At 50.1% G+C, this 22,590-nt stretch overlaps 8 protein-coding genes across 8 annotated transcripts; 3 read left to right on the forward strand and 5 right to left on the reverse strand.

Moving 5' to 3' along the window:
* Positions 1 to 5,279: 5,279 nt before the first annotated feature.
* METBIDRAFT_44200 (uncharacterized protein) lies at positions 5,280 to 8,258 on the forward strand (the record flags this gene model as incomplete). The annotated part of the gene is made up of 1 exon (XM_018857758.1): positions 5,280 to 8,258. The coding sequence occupies one exon, from the start codon at positions 5,280 to 5,282 to the stop codon at positions 8,256 to 8,258; it is 2,979 nt and encodes a 992-aa protein (XP_018710938.1).
* A 109-nt stretch (positions 8,259 to 8,367) lies between these two features.
* METBIDRAFT_43510 (uncharacterized protein) lies at positions 8,368 to 9,120 on the forward strand (the record flags this gene model as incomplete). Its single annotated transcript, XM_018857667.1, has 1 exon — positions 8,368 to 9,120. One exon carries the CDS (start codon positions 8,368 to 8,370, stop codon positions 9,118 to 9,120), a length of 753 nt encoding a protein of 250 aa, XP_018710939.1.
* A 183-nt stretch (positions 9,121 to 9,303) lies between these two features.
* On the forward strand, positions 9,304 to 10,293 carry METBIDRAFT_32424 (cornichon family protein). Its single transcript, XM_018856046.1, has 2 exons — positions 9,304 to 9,343; positions 9,401 to 10,293. Exons 1-2 carry the CDS (start codon positions 9,327 to 9,329, stop codon positions 9,792 to 9,794), a joined length of 411 nt encoding a protein of 136 aa, XP_018710940.1. The 5' UTR covers positions 9,304 to 9,326; the 3' UTR covers positions 9,795 to 10,293.
* A 761-nt stretch (positions 10,294 to 11,054) lies between these two features.
* Positions 11,055 to 12,650, reverse strand: METBIDRAFT_12428 (uncharacterized protein; the record flags this gene model as incomplete). The annotated part of the gene is made up of 2 exons (XM_018854227.1): positions 11,055 to 12,534; positions 12,595 to 12,650. The coding sequence occupies 2 exons, from the start codon at positions 12,648 to 12,650 to the stop codon at positions 11,055 to 11,057; spliced, it is 1,536 nt and encodes a 511-aa protein (XP_018710941.1).
* Positions 12,651 to 12,981: 331 nt separating this feature from the next.
* Positions 12,982 to 13,585, reverse strand: METBIDRAFT_198627 (uncharacterized protein). Its single transcript, XM_018854904.1, has one exon. The coding sequence runs from the start codon at positions 13,397 to 13,399 to the stop codon at positions 13,067 to 13,069; it is 333 nt and encodes a 110-aa protein (XP_018710942.1). The 5' UTR covers positions 13,400 to 13,585; the 3' UTR covers positions 12,982 to 13,066.
* A 1,730-nt stretch (positions 13,586 to 15,315) lies between these two features.
* RPS12 (40S ribosomal protein eS12) lies at positions 15,316 to 15,747 on the reverse strand (the record flags this gene model as incomplete). The annotated part of the gene is made up of 1 exon (XM_018858944.1): positions 15,316 to 15,747. The coding sequence occupies one exon, from the start codon at positions 15,745 to 15,747 to the stop codon at positions 15,316 to 15,318; it is 432 nt and encodes a 143-aa protein (XP_018710943.1).
* Positions 15,748 to 16,880: 1,133 nt separating this feature from the next.
* METBIDRAFT_78811 (GTPase-activating protein) lies at positions 16,881 to 18,733 on the reverse strand (the record flags this gene model as incomplete). Its single annotated transcript, XM_018858945.1, has 2 exons — positions 16,881 to 17,978; positions 18,002 to 18,733. 2 exons carry the CDS (start codon positions 18,731 to 18,733, stop codon positions 16,881 to 16,883), a joined length of 1,830 nt encoding a protein of 609 aa, XP_018710944.1.
* A 754-nt stretch (positions 18,734 to 19,487) lies between these two features.
* On the reverse strand, positions 19,488 to 20,264 carry METBIDRAFT_198619 (uncharacterized protein). Its single transcript, XM_018854902.1, has one exon. It carries the CDS (start codon positions 20,021 to 20,023, stop codon positions 19,607 to 19,609), a length of 417 nt encoding a protein of 138 aa, XP_018710945.1. The 5' UTR covers positions 20,024 to 20,264; the 3' UTR covers positions 19,488 to 19,606.
* Between the last annotated feature and the right edge of the window lie 2,326 nt (positions 20,265 to 22,590).

The raw sequence follows: 22,590 nt of genomic DNA on the forward strand, positions 1-22,590 counted from the left end.
AATATTGATGCAGTCCAAGATATAAGACAAACCAGCGTCATCATTCTATAGCTGATTATACATATCTTCAAGGGTATATCAATTGCTTTATTTTAAAACTCCTCGATTATGCCGTCGTTTTTGTTACAAATAAACTATCAACACACCACTTAACATTTTGAATATTCAAATCAAGCTAGTCAGTAAGATCTGCTGATTAGATGCCTCTGATATCTTGCACCATATATTTCAAATTACTACTCTACACAGCCCACTATTCACTTAATAGGCCTTATCCTTTTTGTATCTTACTCTTCTAGAATGAATGTTTGAACTCGGGTGAAATTTCTACTCTTTAACTCTTCAAGCAGATAATCTGCAGCGGAGTTCAAATTCGTTGTATTTGATGTACTTTAAAAAACCCAGGGGTCCCGGGGGAAGTGATTAAGATATTCAAAAACTTTCAACGACTAGTGGATGAATGAAATAACACTACAACAAGCATCTAGTCGAATCACGTCATTTCAAGGCATGTACACCATCGCCTTACACCTCCTCTTGCCATCAAATCTTTTGTCACCTATCACGCGAATTCATGAACCAATCACAGCATCGACTATTTTCTCAATATTAGACCAAAGAAGCAAGTACTATTACAGGCAGATACGCCATTACCGTGTTTGTGAAAAAAAGCTCGCCAACAATTTTTATGATATTGTCTTACTTTGCGTCCCTGGCATCCATAAAAACAACATCATCTGTAATATCTTGATCATCTCGAAAATGCTTCCACCAGTATATATCATCCATCACTCCAGTGAGACACCTCCTATCATACCTAATACCTTTCAACCCTATTCTCTCCCCATACACATACCAGTCATTACGGAATACTGCTTTCATGCCTTTGCACTATCCCTTGATTTTCGCACTAATTATCTCATTCACTCTCAATCAATTTTCCTGTCGGAATATGCACTGGAATTGTGCCTTCATCTCACAAATGAATAAAATATATATCTCTCGTACGGCACATCATACATCACCAACGTCATATCATGGCTTTTCCAATTGGCTAGGACTGTCTTCCCGAAAATTTAACTTCAGATAATCAAGACATAATTTTTCTCAAATTCTCGCAAAACAGCATAAGTATTACGCAAACATGATTGACAACTTCCCTAATAGCTACTCCATCGGTATCACATCTATCATACAGCTGTCCCACCATCGGCTCATCAGCTCTCAAAGAAATAAATAAGGTATTTATGAACAAGATGTCGTATGCCAGAAAGCCAGAGATCAGAGTGCCTCATATCAGAATGTCACATAACAGTACGCCCATGTATCAAATACCCCATTTATCAAGTATCTCATATATCCCCTTATACACCATATGATAAATACATGAACCAGAAAGACGCCAACTAGAACACAACACTCTATCAGCCACTTGCGGGCCACGCCACCATGGACTTCCTAAAATTGATGGTCTCATCGAATTTATCATTCGCCATCTAATGAATCACATCTTATTCCATACCATCTCTATTGTGCCAACTTTCTTCCAGCTGCCATACGTCATCGTTTATACCCCAATTTTTGTATACCATCTCCAATACACCTCCTTCAGTACACGACTTCTTCCATGGCCATTTTTTAACTACAATAATCTCATCATCATCGATTAACGCACCTTTTTCTATACGATCTCTTCAATAACCCATTTTCGAAATCCATCGTGTCACATTCCCTAAATCACAATCTCTCATACACCATCCAATACCTCAATTTCTTGACCATGTGTTCATTTCACCACTTCTTCAGGGTTCCATTTCTTTATTTCAGTTCTTTAAATACCACAATTCCCACCCCAATTTTTAAGTCACAAATTCTTTTGTTACACACATTCTATATCACAATATCTTTGATACAGCATTTGATACACAATCTAATACGCAATCAAATACACCACTTTCTAAAATCTCAAATCTTTAGTGCTTATGCTACTAATTTCAATGCTAATACTATTAAAATAACAATTCAAAGTAAAACTACAATTGGACAAACTATTGAAACTCTAAATAAACCATTATTCATATGATATTGATGAGCCAGAAAACTGTCATACATTACCAATAATTGAATCATTTGTTAATCGTTCAAAATGAATACTTTGGTCAAATTACTTACGAGTATTAGTTATATATTTTCTGCAATTTTTATCAGACAAATAAGTAAATAATAAATTCATGACTTTTAAACCAAAGCTAAAGATAAATATAGACCTAAAATAAAAGATATATATTCAAAAATGAAACTTAAAGTAAGTTCAATAAAACTAGTTAATTGTGGTAAACCCAAATATAAATGGAAAATAACATGATCTCTATAATAATCTAAAAAGATACTATATCAAGCTAACATACTTATGAGAATAGACAATCATAAATTTTCATGTATATATATAAGGACATATATTGCTGCGTGTATCATTAAAAAAATTAAGTACGATAGTTTCAATACCCCCTCCAATCCATCATCCCCAATCTAGTGCATCATCCAATCTAACGTCAAAATTCTCCACTAATGTTCAATACCCCAAATCGCCATTTATACAACCTTTTTATTCCACATGTATCATACGGCCTTTTATATACCCAATCTATGACACCTCACTTTATTACACCTTCCATTACACCATCCAAAACCCTAGTCAATAGCCATCCAATTTCCCCCATGCTATCCCCCAATTCCCCACTTCACCAATTCTGTGATGCCACAAATCTCTATCCCATCTTAATACCCCATTTTACTACACCCATTTCATCCTCATTTTATTACACCCATTTTTCAACCCACCATCTAAGACACCGTCCAATCCCCCATTCAAATACACAAACCAATACCCTAACCTACACCATCCAGTTTTCGCCGCCCAAATCTCCATTTCACCAATTCTTTAATATTTCATGAATTTATTTCACCATTTCTTATACCAGATTTCTCGACAGCCCGATGTTAACTCGCCAAGTCTTTACCCCTTTTTGTCACACCCCTTTTATAACATACCATCTTCAGTACACCATTTAATACACCATTTAATACACCATTTGATACGAACACACCGTGCAATACACCATATCACCATACCTAAAACAACAACTTCCAAAATAACAATCTCTAACACACCACTTTATAATACCGCAATATTAATACGCAACTTGTTCAAAGCCCTATCCAATACCCAACCCAGCACACCATCCCCTCAATTCTACATTTCACCAATTCTGTAATACCCCAAATCTCCATCTCGCCATTATTATACCCCATTCATATTCCATCCTTATTTCACCGCATTTCACTACGCCCATTTGAATACGCCGCATTTTACTACACCCCATTTTACTACACCCCATCTAAAACATCATCCAATACCCAATCTCGAATACAAGCCCCATCCAGGTCATCCCCATCGAATACCTCAAATATCCCCTTCACCAATTCCTTAATACCCCATTACTTTATCTCACCATTTTTATACAACCTTTTTTATACCTTGTTATATAACCCACCTTCTAGTACACCATCCCAGTACTCCATTCTCTAAAACCCCAGACGTCTATTTGACCATTTCTCTAATACCTCATTTCTTTATTTCACCATTTGATATACCATGTTTATATACCTAATTTATTGCACCCATTTTCTAAAGTACCATCCAATACCCCATCCAATACCCCATCTCAGTACACCATCCATCACACCATCCATCACACCATTCAATACCCCATCTAATACCCCATCTAATACCCCATTTTTCAAAACCGCAGATCTTCATCTCCCCATTTTAGACCGCATTTATATTCCGCGTTTTTAATGCCCCATCTTATTGCACCCACTTTATAACGTACCATCCAGTACTCCATCCTGTACTCCATTTTCGAAACGCCATCTCGCCAATATTAAACCACCTTTATGTTCCACATTTATTTTACCGCGTTTATTTTACCGCATTGTATTACACCCATTTTATTATACTCATTTTACTACACCTATTTTACTACACCCATTTTATAGCACCCCATTTATACCCTTTTCACGACACTCCAGTCCCCCATCTCAGATACTCAATCAAATACACAATCAAATACACAATCAAATACACAATCAAATACACAATCAATACACAATCAATACACAATCAATACACAATCAATACACAATCAAATACACAATCAAATACACAATCAATACACAATCAATACACAATCAGTACCCCATCCAAAACACCATCCAGTGCAGCCCCCTAATTTATTCCCCCCTCCCTCAATTCCAGTTCACCCCCAATAGCCCTCCTCCACACTACTCCCCCAGCGCCAGGGCCGATTTGTGCCGCGCCTGCACAGGCCCCCCGCGGTATACATAAACACCCCAGATCCCGCACCCGCGCCGCGCGCTCCCTCCTACTACTTCTTCTTTCCCTCCTCCATCCCTCGTTTCTTTCTTCTGCCACACTCCTTTTTTCCCACCGCCCCCTTTTTTTTTAGCCGTGCGCCATGGCCATCCCGCTCGACCCGGCCGCCGCAGCCTCCGTGGGCCGTTTTCTCGACGACACGCGGCTCTCGGCGCCGTCGCCCGGCCCGCCCCACGCGCCGGCCCTGGCCCTGGCTGGAAGCGCCCTGGAAGACGCCCCCACGCCCGGCGAAAGCCGCGATGGCGGGCCTGCCGTGCCCGTGCCCGCCGCCGCCGACGACGCGTACAAGCGCCTGCTCCGCTACGTGCCCAACACGCGTTTTGCCGCGGCCGCCCTGTCGCCACGAGCCTCGCTCGCGGGCGCGTCCGTGCCCAACACGTTCAAACACAAATCGCACCCCAACGCCCGCACCAAGCACCACATCGGCGAGCCGCCGCACCCGCCGGCCGCCTCCGGCCACGCGGACTTCGCCGCGGCCGCGCTCGCGGGGCACGGCGTGCAGACGTCCACGGTCAAGGCCGCGCCCGCCGGCGCCGATTTCGCCGCGGACTTGGACCGCCTCGCGCTCCTGGACCGCGCCGCCACGCCGTCGTGGATGCCGGCGGCGCTTGACGCGCGCTGGCCTGACCCGGCGCCGCCGGCAGACTGCACCGCGGCGCCCGCACACGGCGCGGCCCCATATCTTACTCAGTCGCCCGCCGCCGACGACAACGATAACGACGACAACAACGTGCCGCTTGCGCTGCTCGGCACCGGCTCCAACACGTGCGTGCACCGGCCGCAGGCCAGCGGCGGCGCGCCCGCCACGCCCATGTGGAAGAAAATGGCCGACCAGTACCGCCACGCGCACGAGCAGGCCGGCGAGCTGCCCCTCCGGCACATCTTCCTGCCCAGCGGCTCGTCGCCCGCGCTGCCGCGTGCCGCGCACCCGGCCGGCGGCCACGCGCTGACGTCCACGGTGTTGACGCCCGCCGCCACGCGCGACTCCGAGCTCCACTTGACCCAGCAGCAGATCCACCAGCTCGAGGGCTTGTTGGAGCAGGCGCGCGGCCAGCCGGACGACCTCCCGCTCCGCGGCTCGCCGCTCAAGCTCTTTGGCAGCGAGTACGACACGTTCACCAAGGCCATCTTGACGCGCTTCGTCGACCAGGCCCGCTCCACGGCCAACAGCGTGCAGCGGGCGCCCGCCCCAGAGCCCGTAGAGCCCGCGCCGTCCGCGGAGCTCGCGCCCAGGCTCAACATCAAGCACTTCACCCGCGCGGGCGACTACACGGACCACGACTTCATGCAGAATGCCGACCACGTGTTTGCCCATCTCCAGAGGAAGGGCTTGCCGGCGGACGCCGCCCGCCAGAATCAGCCGCTCCTCTCGCACACCCAGACCACCGCCACGTCCACGCCCAAGCTCAAGCCTCGCGACTCGCTGGACATGTACTCGTACTCCACGCGCTCGCACAGCGACCTCCCACGCACCCGCCTGTGCTCACCGCCGGCCGCGCCCAGCGACTACACCGCGCTCGACCGCTCCTCCTGGGCCTCCGGCGCCCGCCTGTGCTCCACGTTGGCGCTCTCCGACGACCACGTGGACCACGCGTCGTATACCTTCGACGAGCTCTCGGACCTCGCCTCCCACTCCTCGGAGCATTCCTCGCCAGTCCAGCCCGCACGCAACGCTCGTTCCACCCGCTTCCATAGCCCGTCCCCGCGCCTGGACGACGCGCGCGGCGACTTGTTTCCCCTTTTCGAGAGCTCCATGACTTCCGTCAAGCAGTTCATGAAGCCCCCCAAGCGGCGTGCCGCCGCCTCTACCCGAGAGGCAAACGATACGCGCGAGCCCGCTGCGGAAAATCTCATCAAGTGGAAACGCGCCTCGCAGCTCAGGCTCCTCAGTGCATCTTCCAAGGCTAACCTCCCCGACAAGACCCATCACTCCAACAAGACCCGTCACTCCAATAAGGCAAACCACTCCAACGCAAACGCCCCTGGTGGGGCAGACTCTCACTATGTCAAGGGCACGGTCAAGCCAGGTGCTTTTCCAGGCCAGTATGGCGACATGATCTTCGACGCCCAGGAAAATATGTGGGTCTCCAACGACAAAAAGAACGATGTTGGGGGGAGCCTTGATTCCATCGAGGACTTGTTTTCAGACTGCGACGCGCTGAAACTGCATCTTCAGTCTAGGCCCGGTGTGCTTGTCCAGCCAGACAAAGCCAAAGACAGGCGCCCACTAGAAGTCTCGTTTCAGTTCCCCGCGAGTGAAAACAGCCCCGTCACTAAAACGCATGCAGCCGACCTCACCAGTGTCTCGGAATGCGGCAACGCCACCTTTTCGCAGTCCAACAAGGAGCTCGTCTCGCTTATAACCGGGTCCACAAATCAGATTGTGTGGGACACCATCACCTCCATCGACCTATCAGACAAAAACATCGACCGCGTGGAGAATTTGGAACAGTATCTCCCCGCGGTGAAATCAATTGATCTTTCGAAAAACAGGCTCAGGTTTATCGAAGGTCTACCGCTGGCCTTGTTCGAGCTTGATGTCACAAGCAATAGCTTGAGCGACATGGCGTCATTCCACAAGTTCCACGATCTCCAAGTCGTGAATGCGTCTTTTAATTCATTCCGGTCGTTCTCTTGCTTGAGTAATAATGTCAACTTGACCAAAGTCAACTTGATGGGGAACCAAATCGAGTCGCTTAATGGGTTTCCTGCCATCCACGCATTGATTTCTTTGGACTTAAGCCGCAACCACATCCGAGGCCATGTTCATCTAGAAAATCTACAATTACCAAATCTCAAGGAATTGAACCTTTCAGAGAATCTTATATCAAACATCACAGGAATTGAGTCGCTTGAAAACCTTCGGATTCTCAATGTAAACGAGAATAGAATTGTGGCATTGAGCTGTTCCAGAACTCATAGGAGGCTCAAAAAGCTTTTGTGCAAATTCAATGACTTGAATGAACTCAAGCTTGATTGCTTTCCTTTCTTGAGAATCTTGCGGCTCGACGGGAACTCGTTAGTATCGATCACAGGACTCAAAAAGCTCGAGCATCTTCATGAATTGTCGGCGAAAAGTCAAAGCAGCCCACAGATTGTGGAAAGTTTCTTCAGGGCAGCTGCAGACGTACCATCTGTTGATTTTTCCGGAAACTCTTCTTTGGTTCAGCTCTTGCCTAATATCTCTGTGGACGCATTTTACAACATAAACCAATTGAATTTGTCTGCAGTGGGACTTTCTATATTGCCGGGCGATTTCAGTGAGAAATTCTTTAATGTACGAGAGTTGAATCTCAGCTTCAACAAGTTGAGCGATCTCAAAGCCCTTCAAAATCTTAAACAACTCAAGAAACTTCAAGTCCTTAGTAACAACATCACGAAGATGGAGGATATCTTGACTGGTTTGCAGAGGTCCAGGAAAACTTTGAAGTCACTCGACATGCGCTTGAACATTATCAATTTTGAATTTTATCCCTACGTATTCAGTCCACAAGAACTACAGTTGGTTAAAGAGAACCATGGAAAATCTGCAGCAGAAAGCCCAATCCCCATTCAAGCTTTGGAAGATATTGAAAGCTTCACTATCCACTACAATGCATTGAGTAAAAGCAGAAATGAATGGCAGGCTAGAGATAACGAATTCTTCAGACAAATGAGAAAAGAGGGAAAGGATAGAAGGTTAAAAGAAAGGCTCGACTACGAGACAATTCTCATTGGATACTTTCCGAACCTCAAGGAATTAGATGGTAGTGATGTGCCTCATGAAAGACGCGCTGCGTTTGGCAATCTCACTGGGCAGTAAAGCGGAATTGATGCGCACCAATTTCCAAAACGGGTACTATCTTTCTGATTATTAACCAGTCTACTTTTTGGACCTGTTCAACTAGTTCTTTTTTTTGGCCAAAGAAAACATGGTGTTGTCAACCCGAGTCAGCCTTCAATGGCTCCCAGACGAGCCTCAAGAATGCACTAATACAATGGTTTTCACTTCGCTCAAAGACCATTTTGTCGATGTGCGAATCTATAAAGACCAATATCCATATAGGCAATCTGGGGATACACCAGAGAAATTCGAGAATGTGTTTCAGTGGGTGATAGTGGGTGATGAAGAAGAGATTGAAGGCACTAACCAAATCCAATTCAACCACACGGTCAACTCGCAGGAAATTATGAAATCTTTGGTCTCGGGAAAGCCGTTATCCGAATGCCGTAGTGCGCCCGATATCGGTTCTTTTTGGGCCATAGAGGGGACCGAAGACCGCAAAGAAACCGGCAGTATGGCACATCCTGATACGGGAATAAAAACTGAGTATGTGGAAATTTGGCGGTCTTTGAACCCAAATGCCTCTTCAGTGAAAAGAGAGGTGCGTGAAGGGTATGATGTAACAGGGCTGGCGACGCAAGACGCGCCGGGTCCCGTCATGACCTTTGATTTAAAAGCTGACGGTTTCATCGGAAGAATCATCAGATTGGGGAATTGGGTGCAGGGAGTTATATACGAAGAAAACGAAAGAAGATTCCCCATTAGTGTTATGCGCAGTTTCTGGGACGCGGACTCTGGCGTCTGGCAAGAACTTGTGGGATATGGAAAACACGAATTTCCAGAAATATACAAGAGCGAAGGGACATGCCGACTTCCAGGGTCCTGGGAGCTTGTTGAATAAGCTAGGAAAAGGGCAATTCGTGCAAGTTTTTAGTGGCGTGGCAAATTTCGGAGAATGGTAGAGTTGACGTGGGTGCGGTTTCATTCGCGGAATATGTCCATATCAGGCAGGCAACGTCCGCTTGCTTCTGACAAGACATCGCGCTCCCCTGATAACAAGGCTCAGAAACCACGAAAGCGCCCACCAGAAAGTAAAGCGCAACGACAATGTCAGGAGAGAGTTGGTATGTACATGCTCGAAAATACACTTGATCGCCCCGAGCACCCGCTAACAACGCCAGGTTATTTATCTTCGCCGTGATTGTAAATGCGGTGAACTTGTTCTCGCAGGTGTTCTTCACCATCATGTACTCGGACTTGGAAAGTGACTACATCAACCCAATCGAGTTATGCCACAAATTGAACCCTTGGTTTATTCCTGAGGCTGCCGTGCATGGTGTCTTGACCATGCTTTTCATAGGCAACGGCTTTTGGTTTGTGTTCTTGTTGAACTTGCCTATGTTGGCCTACAACGTCAACAAGTTTGCCAAGAAAAACCACTTGTTGGACGCCACGGAGATTTTCAGGACGTTGTCCAAGCACAAGAAAGAGAGTTTTGTCAAGTTGGGCTTCCATTTGTTGATGTTCTTCTTCTACTTGTATAGAATGATCATGGCTTTGGTGGGCGACGAGTAAACCATGCCACGCGCCCTCCGTGCTTGTCTTGTGCTGGATTATCTTGCTCTTGGAATGAGCCACAAGTTCTGTCACGGATTGTTTGTGCTCTTCGCTTTAGCTAGGTGTGCATACCCTCTAATCACTAGTTCTGCACCAGGCACCTGAATGTAGGAGGAGCACTGGGTTTTCGGCGCCATTTCAGGTAAATCACATTCATGGGTCAGGACGCTGTGCTTTCATGTTAACAGAGTATGGCCCTATTGCCAATGTGCCTGGAGCGTTTATATAGTCCGAATAAACAGTTCTCGTGGAGACCAACTGAAAGGAAGGGTCAGAAACGCTTGTAAGTAATATTAGACAGTTGGAGTATCCTAATGTTCCTGGCTGCTTGCAGAACTGCAGGCTAGCAGAATCTGGAGCGGCATGGCCGGCCCGTATATGCTGCTTGTGATTTCTGGTAGTTTGTAGCGGAACTGTAGTGACACGAACTGTGGCTACTGCAAGTCTAATATGCTGGGCCTTGAAGTATGAGATTGTCTAAATGCTGCTTCTTTAGATATATGATTTTCTAAATGCTGGTTCTTTAAATATATGATTGACTAGATGTTGATCCTTTCAATATATGATTGTCTCGATACTGGTTCTTTAAGTATATGATTGTCTAAATGCTGGTTCTTTCAATATATGATTTTCTAAATGCTGGTCTTTAAATATATGATTGATTGATTAGATGCTGGTCCTTTAAATATATGATTGACTAGATACTGGTTCTTTAAGTATATGATCGTCTCGATACTGGTCTTTCAATATATGATTGTCTCGATACTGGTCTTTCAATATATGATTGTCTAAATGCTGGTTCTTTAAATATATGATTGTCTCGATGCTGGTACTTCAATATACAATTATCTCGATGCAAGGACACAACATGGACTGGATCCGTTGCTGGGCGAAAACGGGTGGGTTTCTGGACAGAGGGCCCGAGGCTTGGACGGCAGGGGCAGAGCCAAAGAATGTTCAAGCGCACGCTGCTCTCTCAGAGGCCCAGGAAGTGCCCGGCCCACCGGCCACGGCTCGTATCGCCATGGGACATATGGGCTGCCCCAAGCCAGTGAACCAGTGATACAGCCAGTTGCCAGGCCCACCAAGGGGCCCGGCTCGGGCAGTCCCATCCACCCCGCCAGTCCCATCCACCCCACCACTTCGTCCAGCCTCTTGTCAGGTGCAACGTGCCCAGAGCATGGGACCTCGCGTCGGCGCGTGGCGCGGCGCATCTGTCTACTCTGGGGCCCTGTCTAGCGTCCGCAAGAGCGCCGCATTGACGCCCCGGAGCTGAGCCAGGAGCCCGGTTCTCGGGTGCACAAGCCGCGAGGCGTCCTCCAACAGACCGAGCACAAGCCCGCTGCGGCTGGCCTGTTCCGGCGCGGCGCGGCGCACCGCCGCCTTCAAGCCGTGCAACGAGTTGGCCATGGCCATGAACTCCGCGTGGCTCGCCTTGGAGTCGGCAAACGCCCTGCGCTCCTGCGCAAGCTCGCGGCCCACCGCCGCGTGGTTCTTGCGGAGCTCGAGAATGCTGCGGCGCACGTCGTTCTTGCGCCGCTGCACGTCGCTGATGTCCTGGGCGATGTCCAGGATGGCCGCGTGCTGGTCCATCAAGTGCGCCAAGTGGTACTTCAAGTGCGCCTTGAACTCCGTGAGCACCACGTTCTCGCTCACCACGTCGTTCTGCGCGGGCCGCGGCGCGTGCTCCTCGACAAACTGCTGGAGCACGTCCAACGTGGTGAGACTCACGCGTTTGGCCCGCGTGCTGGGCGTGGCGAGCCGCCGCGCCTCGACGAGCAACGCCCGCTGCCTGCCGTTCGGCCGGGCGCCCAACAGCACCGCGTCACCGCGGGCCGCGGGCTTGCTGCTGACTTTGTGGGGGAGCACCAGCGCCAAGCCGAGCGCCTGCAACGGCCGCGGCGACTTGAAGAGGGCCGCCGGGTTGGGCACGTGCGCCTGGCGCAAGCTGGGGTTGTCGACGATCCGCCGGGACCGCCGCGTGACCACGGCCACCTTTTCTGTCCGCTCCTCTTTTTTGGGCCGGCCGCGGCGCCGCTTGGCTTGGGCCGCCGGCGCTGTGCCGTCGGTGTTTTCGCGCTTGACCGACACCTGGTCTTGGCCGTCTTCGCGCTTGACAGACACGTGGCCTTGGTCGTTTTGGGCGGGTCCCAGCACGCTGCCCAGGTCCGAGGTCTCGAGCGCGAGGCTGGCGTCGCCCGGCTCGGCGCTGGATTCCGCTTCTGCAGTCAGCGGCTTCTCTTCAGCGAAGAAAGGCTCGATGGCACTGGCAGGGCTGTCGTCGTCGTCGTCGTCAGAGCTGAACGCGAGTTTCCTGTTTTCGTGCCGCGGCTCTGTTTTCGGAAGCGCCGGCGGTTTGGGCGCCGCGGCTGCTTCTCGGGCCGGGCGTCTGCTTTGGGATTCTGAACGTGCATGCTGTTTCTCGGGGAGTCTGTCTTGAGATACTGAAAATCTATGCTGAAGCTCTGTAGCTTGTTCGTGCCCTGGGGGTCTGTCTTGATGTCTTGTTAATATGTCTTGATGTCCTGAAATTCTGTCTTGATGACCTGTAAATCTGTCTTGGTCTCCTGGAAGTCTGTCTTGATCTCCCGTAGCTTGTTCATGACCCGGCACCAGGCCCAAGTTCCGCAGCATCGGCCGCGGTTTCGGCGTTTCCGGCGAGGCTATACTGAACTCTTCTATCTTGATGTCACGTGTGCTGCGCTGTTAGAGGCGTTCGGAAATTTAAATCCAGCATATGCCGTTCGGCCGTACGTACCCTGAGCCCCGGACACGGGCCTGGCGCTTCTCCCATTTCTCGTCCAGCACCAGCATTCTGGACTGGTCTGCGGAAGTTGTTTACAGTTGATTGCAAAAGTGCGACTGTGACAGGCGCGTTGGGTACGGGCCATTGGGAGCCCGGGTGCAGCGGCCTAATAAGGACGAATTTGGGCGGTTTTTTGCCGGGCTCTTCTCGGGCAGAGAGCGGGCTTGGCTAAGTGGGGCGCTTTCCTCCGGGCATGCAATCTGCGATTTTTGGCGGGGCTTTTTTTGTATGAGAATTGGCACCTTTGGAGTGAGCTGGGTGTTTTAGGAAAACTGCGAATGGTGCGCGGGTGCAAAATACGGCACGCGCTCCGAACATAGACTTCATGGGGCCGAACATAAATATCGTGAGGACCTCAGCCAGAACGCCAGCAGCATTTCAAAGAGCTTCATAATTTGTCTTTGAACAAATTAAGAAAATAGCGCTACTTGCTACAACGCCATACTTCTACTTGCCGTCTTTCTCTTTCGGCCTGAATGTGGAGTTTATCACTGCTTTTGAGCTGACGGGGGCGGTTACTCAATCTGCAAAATTGCACGATGCAAAGCTGGGCACAAACACAATTTCTGGCTGTGCGTTCTTCGACCCTCCCAAGTATCTCAGTTTCGAAGTTCTGAGCGTTTGGTACAACACCTAGCATGCGGTCTACTCTCCAAAAGCAAGAGCTTTCTGTTCTGACCTCGAGATTTTCTGTTTCTTTGGGAGCCGATTCTAAAGGATAGTCGGTATTTTTTTGAACGACACCAATGGGAGACATCACCAAAGCTTGAATCGGTATCTCTTTCTTCTCCCAGAAGCCCCAGCTAGTAGTCCATCTATCACCTGTTGCAAGAGAATCGGCAGAATGTAATACAGTTCTCTCAGCATCTTGATATGAGTTTACCCTAGCTATTTCCAAGGCAAAATATGTCTGTTATGCGACAATATTTCACTTCATTCGCAAGCAAAATGACATATACAGCATCCGTATATCTATGCTGTCCTAGCAAACAAAAGCGTTTTTGAGAGCTGCAGTCTGCCACCGGGGTAAAACCTAACAACGTGGTCTTTTCTGGATGAAGTATAGTGCGCCATAGCCCAAGTGGAATCTGTTTCTTGATCGCTAGATGAAGCATAGACACTGTACCTGATGGATCTTTCTCGTCAGCATACTCATTTCTGGCCGCACTTTTCGTTTTTCTCAATCGACGTAGGTCCACCCAGTATGCCAATCCTACATCCTAAACTGAGTTCCATGTTAACATATGGTACAGGTTTTCAATTGTTGAATAAAGCATCTCTTTCGGGTTGCCAGGCACAGCTCAGTTGATGTCTCCTATTCTGTTCATATGAGGACTTGTAATATTCAAGCCCACACATGAACTGTATTCCATTAAAATCCAATGAAGTTCGTAAAGGGGCAAGTTAGTTGAAGGAATTGCCAGGTTTCTCAAGACAAATTCATGCGAAAACATTGGTGGGCGCGTCTTCCAGGACAGCTGAAGCTATCAAATGCTTGACTCATCACCACAGAACATAGGCTTGGAAGCAAAGCTCACGATTATCAAAAGGAAAGAGGTGGGTTTTGTTTGGCAGTGCGAGCTTCAAGTGTTCTCCAGTCTATGTGGAATGAACCATGGCCGGAAAGAGACTTCCAGTTGTGCCGGGAAATCGAAGAGCACGCTCAAGCGGCTCTACAGATTTGTCATGGTATTCGGCAAGTATTCACAAGCTGGATTAGTACCTACAGGTTCATATACTCCTCCTACGTCCTCAAAGACGGCATCGCAGAGATGTCTCCCTGATTGACATCTAGATCTATGGAACTATGGACTCAGCTGGTTGAGGAAACGATGACTCCCAAGCAGCAATTGGGCTTGTTCTGATTATCAAAATGTCCTGAATACTTATGAGTTATTTTTTGTTTGTTCTATTGTTCGTTCGCTCCTTTTCAATATCTAGATTAGATTTTTATTGAGTGCTTTTGGCAAGTCTAATAAGGACGGATAGCGGCATGAAGAGAGACTGTGAGGTGTGTCCCGTTGAACAAAATAAACATTGCCTGTTTGGATAACGTGTGAACATTAAATAATTATACTGCCATTATATAAAAGGTTTATATAAACGGGTTATATCCCTAACTAGGAACAGTAAAAAGTATGTATCGTAGAAAAGGAACATATGCGCGACATTACCGTTTTCTTTATTGTTCATTCGCTTCATATTCTTTACAATCTCATAAAGCCTTGTGAACATCGGCACCAATACCCAGTGCTGAAGCTATAGCAGGCCCATTGCTGCCCTTTGATTTGGACACCTGGTACTTGCCTGGGACCCGGAGAAGGCATGGTCACGTGACACGTGTTTCGGTGCTGTTGACCACACCTTTTCCTAAGCTACAGTTTCTGGCCACAGGCCTGCCTTGGATCTGCGGGTATCTGAGGCAACGGCCCACAATATCCTCCGGCAGAGGAGCCAAAACAAACCCGAACCAAAACAGGACCCAAACCAAAAACGAACCCAAACCAAAAGCAAACCCAAGCGAAAAATAACCCAAGCCAAAAAAAACCCAAGCCAAAAAAAACCCAAACCAAAACAAACCCAACCCAGAAACAAACCTACTCTACAACCACTTTCATAGCAACGTCATGTTATTTAATCACTATACGGGACGCGGAGTACACCACAGCACGCTTATTGCTGGGAGAAGTGCTCCAACAAGATGTTTCTCTCCTCGGAGTCGGCACCCCAGTTCTTGACAACAACACAAGAAGCACCAACAACCTTTCTGGCGTTGCCCTCTCTGTCCAACTGGCACAAACCGGCCCACTCGCCCAACAACTTGGCGTCGGAGACCTTGATCAAAGGAATCTTCTCGTCACCCTCGTTACACAAACCCTCAACCAACTTGACGATCGAGGCCTCGGTGACGGAGTCACAGAGAACACAGAGCTGAGCCTCCTTTCTGGACAAAGCCTTGGAGGCCTCTCTCAAACCTCTGGCAAGACCGTCGTGGACCAAAGAGGTTCTCAAGACAACCTTCAAGGCGTCCTCGATGGAGATGGAGGCATCTTGTTGCTCGACGGCAACCTCCTCGACGATTTGTTGTTCTTCGATGTCAGACATGGTTAAATAATTGGCGTGAATTAATGGACTTCTTCGTCAGTTAACTGCTCAGTGAAGAAAAGACACCTTGATGGTGGGCGCGGTGTGTTTTTTTTTTTCGGCCTGGGTGCGCCGTCCTGCAGGCAGCCGCGCGCGCCCATCAGGGCATGAGCCCTAGTGCATGGGTGCGACGCGGTGGGCTGGAGAGAGCCTGGCCTATAGGGCCGGATCCGGAATAGACGAGGATGCTGTTGCGGGAAAATACGCGGGGAGTGGAGTCAGTGGGTGGCCATGTGACTGGGTTGGGGCAGTCGTGTGATTTACGGGGCGTGGGCTGAATTGGTGGGTGCCTGACCTCTGCACGTTGTATGTAATGTATGTATATACTATATCTATAACAGAAGTAGTGTGCTGAGGATGAGGCGCGCACCCTATACAGTCTGGGTCCAGCCGTGACAGGTACTTTCGTTGCATCGTGTTGTATGGGTGGGCAGGATAGCTTTTGGCCTATGGGCTGGTTTCAGTTTTGGCTTTGTTTTGGCTCTTTTTTGGCTTTGTTTTTGGCTTTGTTTCTGGCTTTTCCCTTTCTATTCTTCTTTGCCTTATGTATTGGTGTCCCCCGGAAAAAAGTCTGGCGACAGCCGGTGAACCGATACCCACTGATTGATCGAGGATCAATTAGCCAGCAGATAATTGTCAAACGCCAGCGTAAACACGTGGCATGTAGCTTGAAGCCAAGGCCTGCGACACGAACCCTGGTGGAGTTCATGGAGAGTGCGCGTGCGTCTCGTCGTAGGCTTATCCTCCGCCTTGGGCCTCGAGAAAGATGTCCATAGAAGACGCCTTAGACAGTTGTAGAAGCTTAAGCATGGCCTGCGCCCGGCCGACATGCAGCAGTAGATGGTTGGATCGGCATTGGTGCGGCCGAGCATCTATTAGTACTACAAGAAGCACATGCGCGAGAACCATTTCTCCCCGTGCCGCATTCCGCTGCGGCTGCTCCAGACAAGCGGGTCCGCCTATGTGCGGGTAGCAATGCCCACGGCATACAATCGCTTCCTCCCATGTGCGGGGAACAGCAAGCGCTGGAGGATGCCGGAGAGCCGAGGCGCGGTCCGTGTGCGTTTTATAAATAAAGTGGGAGGCGGGCGTGCTCAGAGCTCCATCTCGTCGGCGCCAAAGGGCTCGTGGGGCGCGGAGTCGTAGTCGTCATCGATGGCCAGGTCGTTGTCCAGGGCGGCGTGCGCGGCGGCGGCCAGGCGCGGCAAGTCGGCGGCGTCGTCGTCCTCATCGTCCTCGAAGTCGACGTCGAAAAAGTCGTCGCACGAGCCGGTGATGCGCTGGTACAACAGCTTGACCTCGCCCACGACGCCGTCGTAGCTGATCTCGGCGGAGGGCATGTTCAGGAACATGATGTCGGCGGAGTCCCGGACGCCCAAGTTGGAGATGTTGAGCTGCAGCGTGGCCTCGGGCGCCAACACGTTGGAGAGGTCCGGGTTGATGTAGGTCTTCTGCACGAAGCCGATTTTGCACACGATGTCCAAGGCCTGCGTGGGCACGAAGCTCAGCAAGGACTCGCCCAACTTGAACGAGTTGACCAAGATGGGGGTGCCCTGCTGGCTGAGCACGAAGTCCTTGTCGTCGAGCACGTCGTCGAGGTTGGTGGCGCTCTCGCGCAAAAGGGCGTTCTCCATCTTGGCAAACGCGCTCTCCAAGTCGGCCTTGGCCTTGGCGGCGTGCGGCTCGGGCGTGTGCAAGTACCAGATGGCCTCGCCCGCGGGGCACACGCCGGCGCCGCCGTTCTGGATGAGGGCCTGCACCGCGTGCTGGTTGTGCGTGGGCAAGGAGTGCGGCGGGAACACCACCACGGCGCTGGACTCGGACGCGGCCATCCACTCAGCGCAGGCGTTGCGCACGATGGCCACGAGGCGCGTCACGGAGAACGGCGGCAAGCGCGCCGCGGCCTCGGCGTAGCCGGACTGCAAGAAGCGCGGCACCTGGTTGGGCAGCACCACGATCTTCTCGTTGATGCGCACGCGCGAGCCGTCGTCGAAGCGCGCGACCTTGGCCTGCGGGTCGTAGTCCACGAGGCGCGTGGCGAGCTTGTAGGTGGCGCCCGCGACGGCCGCGCTGCGGCAGAAGCCCTGGGCCAACTCGCCCGGGCCGCCGTACCTCAGCACCATCACGGGGAACTTGCCGTAGACGTCGAGCGACACGAGGAAGCGGCCTCGGGCGTGCGCGTGTGCGGGCGGCTGCAGAGCCCGATGGAGTACACGAGCTCGTCGGCCTGCGGCGGCGCGAGGTGGAACTGGCGGCGCAAGAAGTCGCCGATGGGCGTGGCGGCGTGCGCCGCGAGGAGCGCGGCCTTGTGCGGCGCGGCGTTGTCCTGCAACACGAACTTCAAGAAGCGCATCAACGAGCGCTTGGTGGCCACCAGCAACTGCTGGTCCGTGAAGATCTGCTCCTGCGACGCGCCGGTCAACTTCAGCAGGAAGTGGTCGTTCTCGAACATGTGGAAGTTGGACACGCTCTGGAACTCCACGTACCGGTACACCTTCAGGCGCACGAGCAACGCCAACAAGTCCAGCTGCGCAAACATCACCTTGGGGCTGAGGTCCACGCCGTAGTCCGTGCTGCTGAACGCGTTGGTGCGTTCGCCGCCAGGCACGTAGATCTGCGCGTCCGACACGTGCGCCACCTGGCCCTGGTTGGCCTCCACGCACCACCGCTTCAACTGCTCGATGGTGAGCGTGGGCGCCGTGTCGCCGTAGTGGGGGTTTCGGTCGATGTGCAACACGGCCACGCCCTGCCACGCGAGCGCGGCCGCCAAGATGGACTCCACGAGCCCGGTGCCGAGGATGAGGATGTCGCACTGCTCGAGCGCCAAGCTGTGGGCGTTGGGCTTCTCGAGCCCGCTGAGCGGCGGGATGACTGCGGGGATGTACGACGCGCTGGGGCGCCGCTCGGCCATCAGGGCGCGGCGCTCGGTCTTGCGGAACGCGGGCATGTGTGTTTGTGATTCGGGGGAGTTTTTGGGTGGTTTTTGGGGGAGTTTGGGTGGTTCAGGTTTTGGGTGGTTCAGGTTTTGGGTGGTTCAGGGGATGTTTTTGGGTGGTTCAGGGGATGTTTATGGGTGGTTCAGGGGATGTTTATGGGTGGTTCAGGGGATGTTTTTGGCGTTTTGTGGGTGATTCTTGGGTGTTTTTGGTGTGGTTTGTGGACCACTTGGGGGTGGTTTGAGGCGATTTGTGGGTGGTTTGTGGGTGACTCGTGGGTGACTCGTGGGTGACTCGTGGGTGACTCGTGGGTGATTTGATGGACACTGCCGTATTTTCAACGTGGTTTTGGCGGGTTTTGGCGGGTTTCGGTGGGTTCTGGTGGGCGCTTGGGGGTTGGTAGACGCCCAGTTAATCGTTCGGCCGGACCAGTGAGGCTCAGTGCGAACTGTGGAGGGCCTGTGTGCAGGACCGTCCTGGGCCTCACGGGGGCACGGAGGAAAAGCCTGCAAACAGTCGGGCCGCCGAGAAACCCGGGCGGATTTGTGGCGGCCGTGCATCTAGAAAGCCGGCGCGAGCAAAAAAAATGCCATGTGTGCCGAGACTGGCGCATAGCGCCTGGCCTGTTGCGGCGCCGTTCCCGCATCGTCAGTATGGGGCCGCGGCCCGAAATTAGGTGCTAGCAAAATTTTCGCGAGGGCCCGGGCCGCATTGCACAGCCAGGCCGGCGCGCCCCACAACACAGCTCCCCCAATCCCATGTTATGGGTGTGTTGAGTTTCTCTGTTTTTTTTTGGTGCGTTCGTTTTTTTTGGTGTTTTCTTTGGTGTTTTCTTTGGTGTTTTGTTTTTTGTTTTTGTTTTTGTTTTTGTTTTTTTGGGGCTTTCATCGTCGTCCCATTCCTGGGCTTGGTTTTGGTGCCCCGTTTGTTCCTTGTGTTCTCGGGACCCAGAGGTTCATCCGCCCACCGAAATTAAGGTTGGGCGGCGCCGCGTGCTCGGGCCGCGCTGCGCCGCTGGCTTGGACCACCACCACGAGGCCCGCGAATAGACAAAGCCAAGCAGAAGGAAAAGGAATGACAATGTTCAAGCCCAGAAAAAAAAAAAAAAGAGAACTTCGGCACAGGAGAAAAGAACTGCCACACGGCCGAGCGGACGTGACCAAAGAGGCCGAGAGATCTGACGACACAAAAAAAAGGGGGGTGCCAAGCCATAATCCACTCAACTCCAATAATTGGTACTGCGCGAGCGCTGGCCATGGAGAGACGAGCAAAGAGCGGCGGGGAACAGACGACACATGCATGCAGATGACAAGTGTAAAAACGACAGGAACAACAAGAACGCAAGAGTGACAAAAGCGAGGAAAACGACGCCAATGAAACCTAGCGTCTCACAGTAGACAAGGTTTCTACAACTCACAGAAGGTGACTGCCCGAAAGGTGCAGGACTGCAACAATCAGTGGCCATGCGAGTTCCCCTACAGGCATTATGTCTCAGACGGAACAAAAAAGAAAAACGGCCAACTCCAGTGCCTCGTCCGACGCCAAGCCTTAAAACACACCAAACACCCACAGCATTGTCCTAGTCCCAATTGGAAACGCCGTGTTCCATTGGTGTCCTGCGTCCGGCTGCAAACCCCGCGTGCAGTCTCGCTCTGGGACCGGCTAATTTATTGGCTTTTTGGTATCGTCCTTTCACAGAGGACAGACGGGTGTCTACCACCTGCAAAATACCATATAGCTGGAACACCCAAAACCGGTCGCGGCTCTCCTCATGCTCCAGCAATCATCCTGGACTACTGTCTGGGGCCCCACCCCAAAGATAAGTGAACCAGGAAATACTAAGTATTAAGTTATTGGCTCCTTGACAGAAGTTAAAGCCCAGGGCCCTTTTTCTTGGAAGAGAGTCTTTCCAAACCCTCACTTCCAGCAAGGAAATCTTGAAACACCCCAACAAGCCAGTATCGTGTGAACTGAATCCAGGTATTTGATGGAGCACGCATGGATGGGATCGTATGTCTCGTTTCCACCACAAATCGGCCCTTCGCAGAAACTTCAGATACGAGGCTCTTTCCCTGGCATTCCACTGATACAAGCCATAGCCGCCCTGTTGCACGATCGTCATGGACCGGGACAAACCTCCCTGCACTGAGCTGGCCAATCGTCAAATCATTTCCTAGCTGACACTTCTGGCTATGTTTGTCAAATTAGGACCACCTCTCTAATCTGAAAAGGCACCCAGCAAGAAGGGGGAGAGATGTGTTTCCGAATACAATGTCTGAAATACGCCTCTTTCGCTGCCTGTGATCGTGGACATACTGCAAGGTTTCCTCTAGTACTTGGCATTTCTTCCGTTTGAAAAAGGTGCTTCCACTCGGTTAAATGCATGATCTCTTCACAACCTCTGGCAGTTGTGCAATGTCATTTGAGGTAACAGTAAAACTCCACAGAATAGACTCCCTGTCTAGAAAGAAAACTGCTCATCAAACAATCCCAATGTCCTGGTTTCGGCAGTGCGTCTTGTTCATGGTGTACTATTTTGAGTCTCCCCAAGTTGCCCACCAATCTGTGGTTTCTGTCAATGCAGAAAGATCTCTGTTTGAAACCCCTGTATGTATAGCCCAAAAGTTTCCAATTGATGGTTTATTTGTCTTTCCGAGTCCCCCTCTCCAGATGTGGGGGTGATGTCGTTAGTCGCTTAAGTTACGCCCAAGTGAACGTACCCGATATTATGCTGTACTCATTATTAGAACAAGTATCAAAATAATTAGAGTCTTCGGTTGATACCCCTATTGAGTTGCTGTTGGTGGCAATGATCGTCCATTTTGTGTTTGGAAGCTTAGAATTTGTAGGATTGATTCTACAGTTGAGTACCCTCGAGGTTTGATCTCTCTTCATGGTCTTGAAATCGCTTCTGAAGTTCAACGAATGATTCACTTCATCTGTAGAAGCATGATGCTTCATGAATTCAAAAGGTACAGTCCCCAAGCAAATCAGGGGCTGTGAAGTGTGTTCAAGGTTACACGATTCAAGCGCAAAATTAGAATCAGGAGGATGGTGTTCCTGAACAGATAGGTACTGCTCATATTAATTTTTGATGTGCCACGATCAGCGTAAATATCGCCTCATTACAGCCCAAAGTCACTTAATTTGTTTCAGCACATAGCAATGGGGATAGACGCTATCAAAATTCGTCGCGAAATAAACTAGGCGTTTTCGCAATTTACCCGTTTTCGTATTACCTTTTGGAAAGAAGTCCAATATTGAAGCTATGTAAAGCTATCAAAGCAGCCAAGAAACTATCCATTCTTTTCTTGAGAGCTAAACTGAATTTAAATCTCATCAGTTATATATTCTGTCTTGTCTTTCGCATAAATAACGCATGATAAATAAAATAAACAATAAAGATGCCCAAAAAATCTTACAAACCTTATCACGTTTTTGCGTGTAAGCTCTTCAGCAGGAATGACCAAAGTGAGCATGGATTTGAGTACCCATCAAGCCTCTAATGCGAACTAGTAATATAAACAAAGCAACGGTTGTGTGAGCAAATTTTATAGCTAGACAATAATACAATTCATGGATCTGGAGCTATAAAGAGAGAGACACCGCCCAATTTGCCATCATAGCGCATAAATGTAATCTGGCTCCTGTACTACAAACAAACTAGCAAAACTATCCATTACAGTGACCTGTCTGGAGCCTTGATCAAATGTTATAGACAGTCGTAACACAACTATACTCGCTGAGCTTGGTATAGCATATAACGTTGGAGAAGACATATGAACGAATAGTAACATATCTAGAACTGCATCAGTAGAACTAAGCTTATATAACGTGGGATTCGATTGTAATGGAGTTTTAAGTGTGA

Source organism: Metschnikowia bicuspidata (assembly GCF_001664035.1).
Source record: "Metschnikowia bicuspidata var. bicuspidata NRRL YB-4993 chromosome Unknown METBIscaffold_4, whole genome shotgun sequence".
Taxonomy (NCBI): domain Eukaryota; kingdom Fungi; phylum Ascomycota; class Pichiomycetes; order Serinales; family Metschnikowiaceae; genus Metschnikowia; species Metschnikowia bicuspidata.

What these genes read in the sequence shown, in the direction of transcription:
- METBIDRAFT_198619 (XM_018854902.1), bottom strand. Translation starts at nt 20,023, where the DNA reads ATGCATGTGTCGTCTGTTCCCCGCCGCTCTTTGCTCGTCTCTCCATGG.
- METBIDRAFT_198627 (XM_018854904.1), bottom strand. Translation starts at nt 13,399, where the DNA reads ATGTCTCCCATTGGTGTCGTTCAAAAAAATACCGACTATCCTTTAGAA.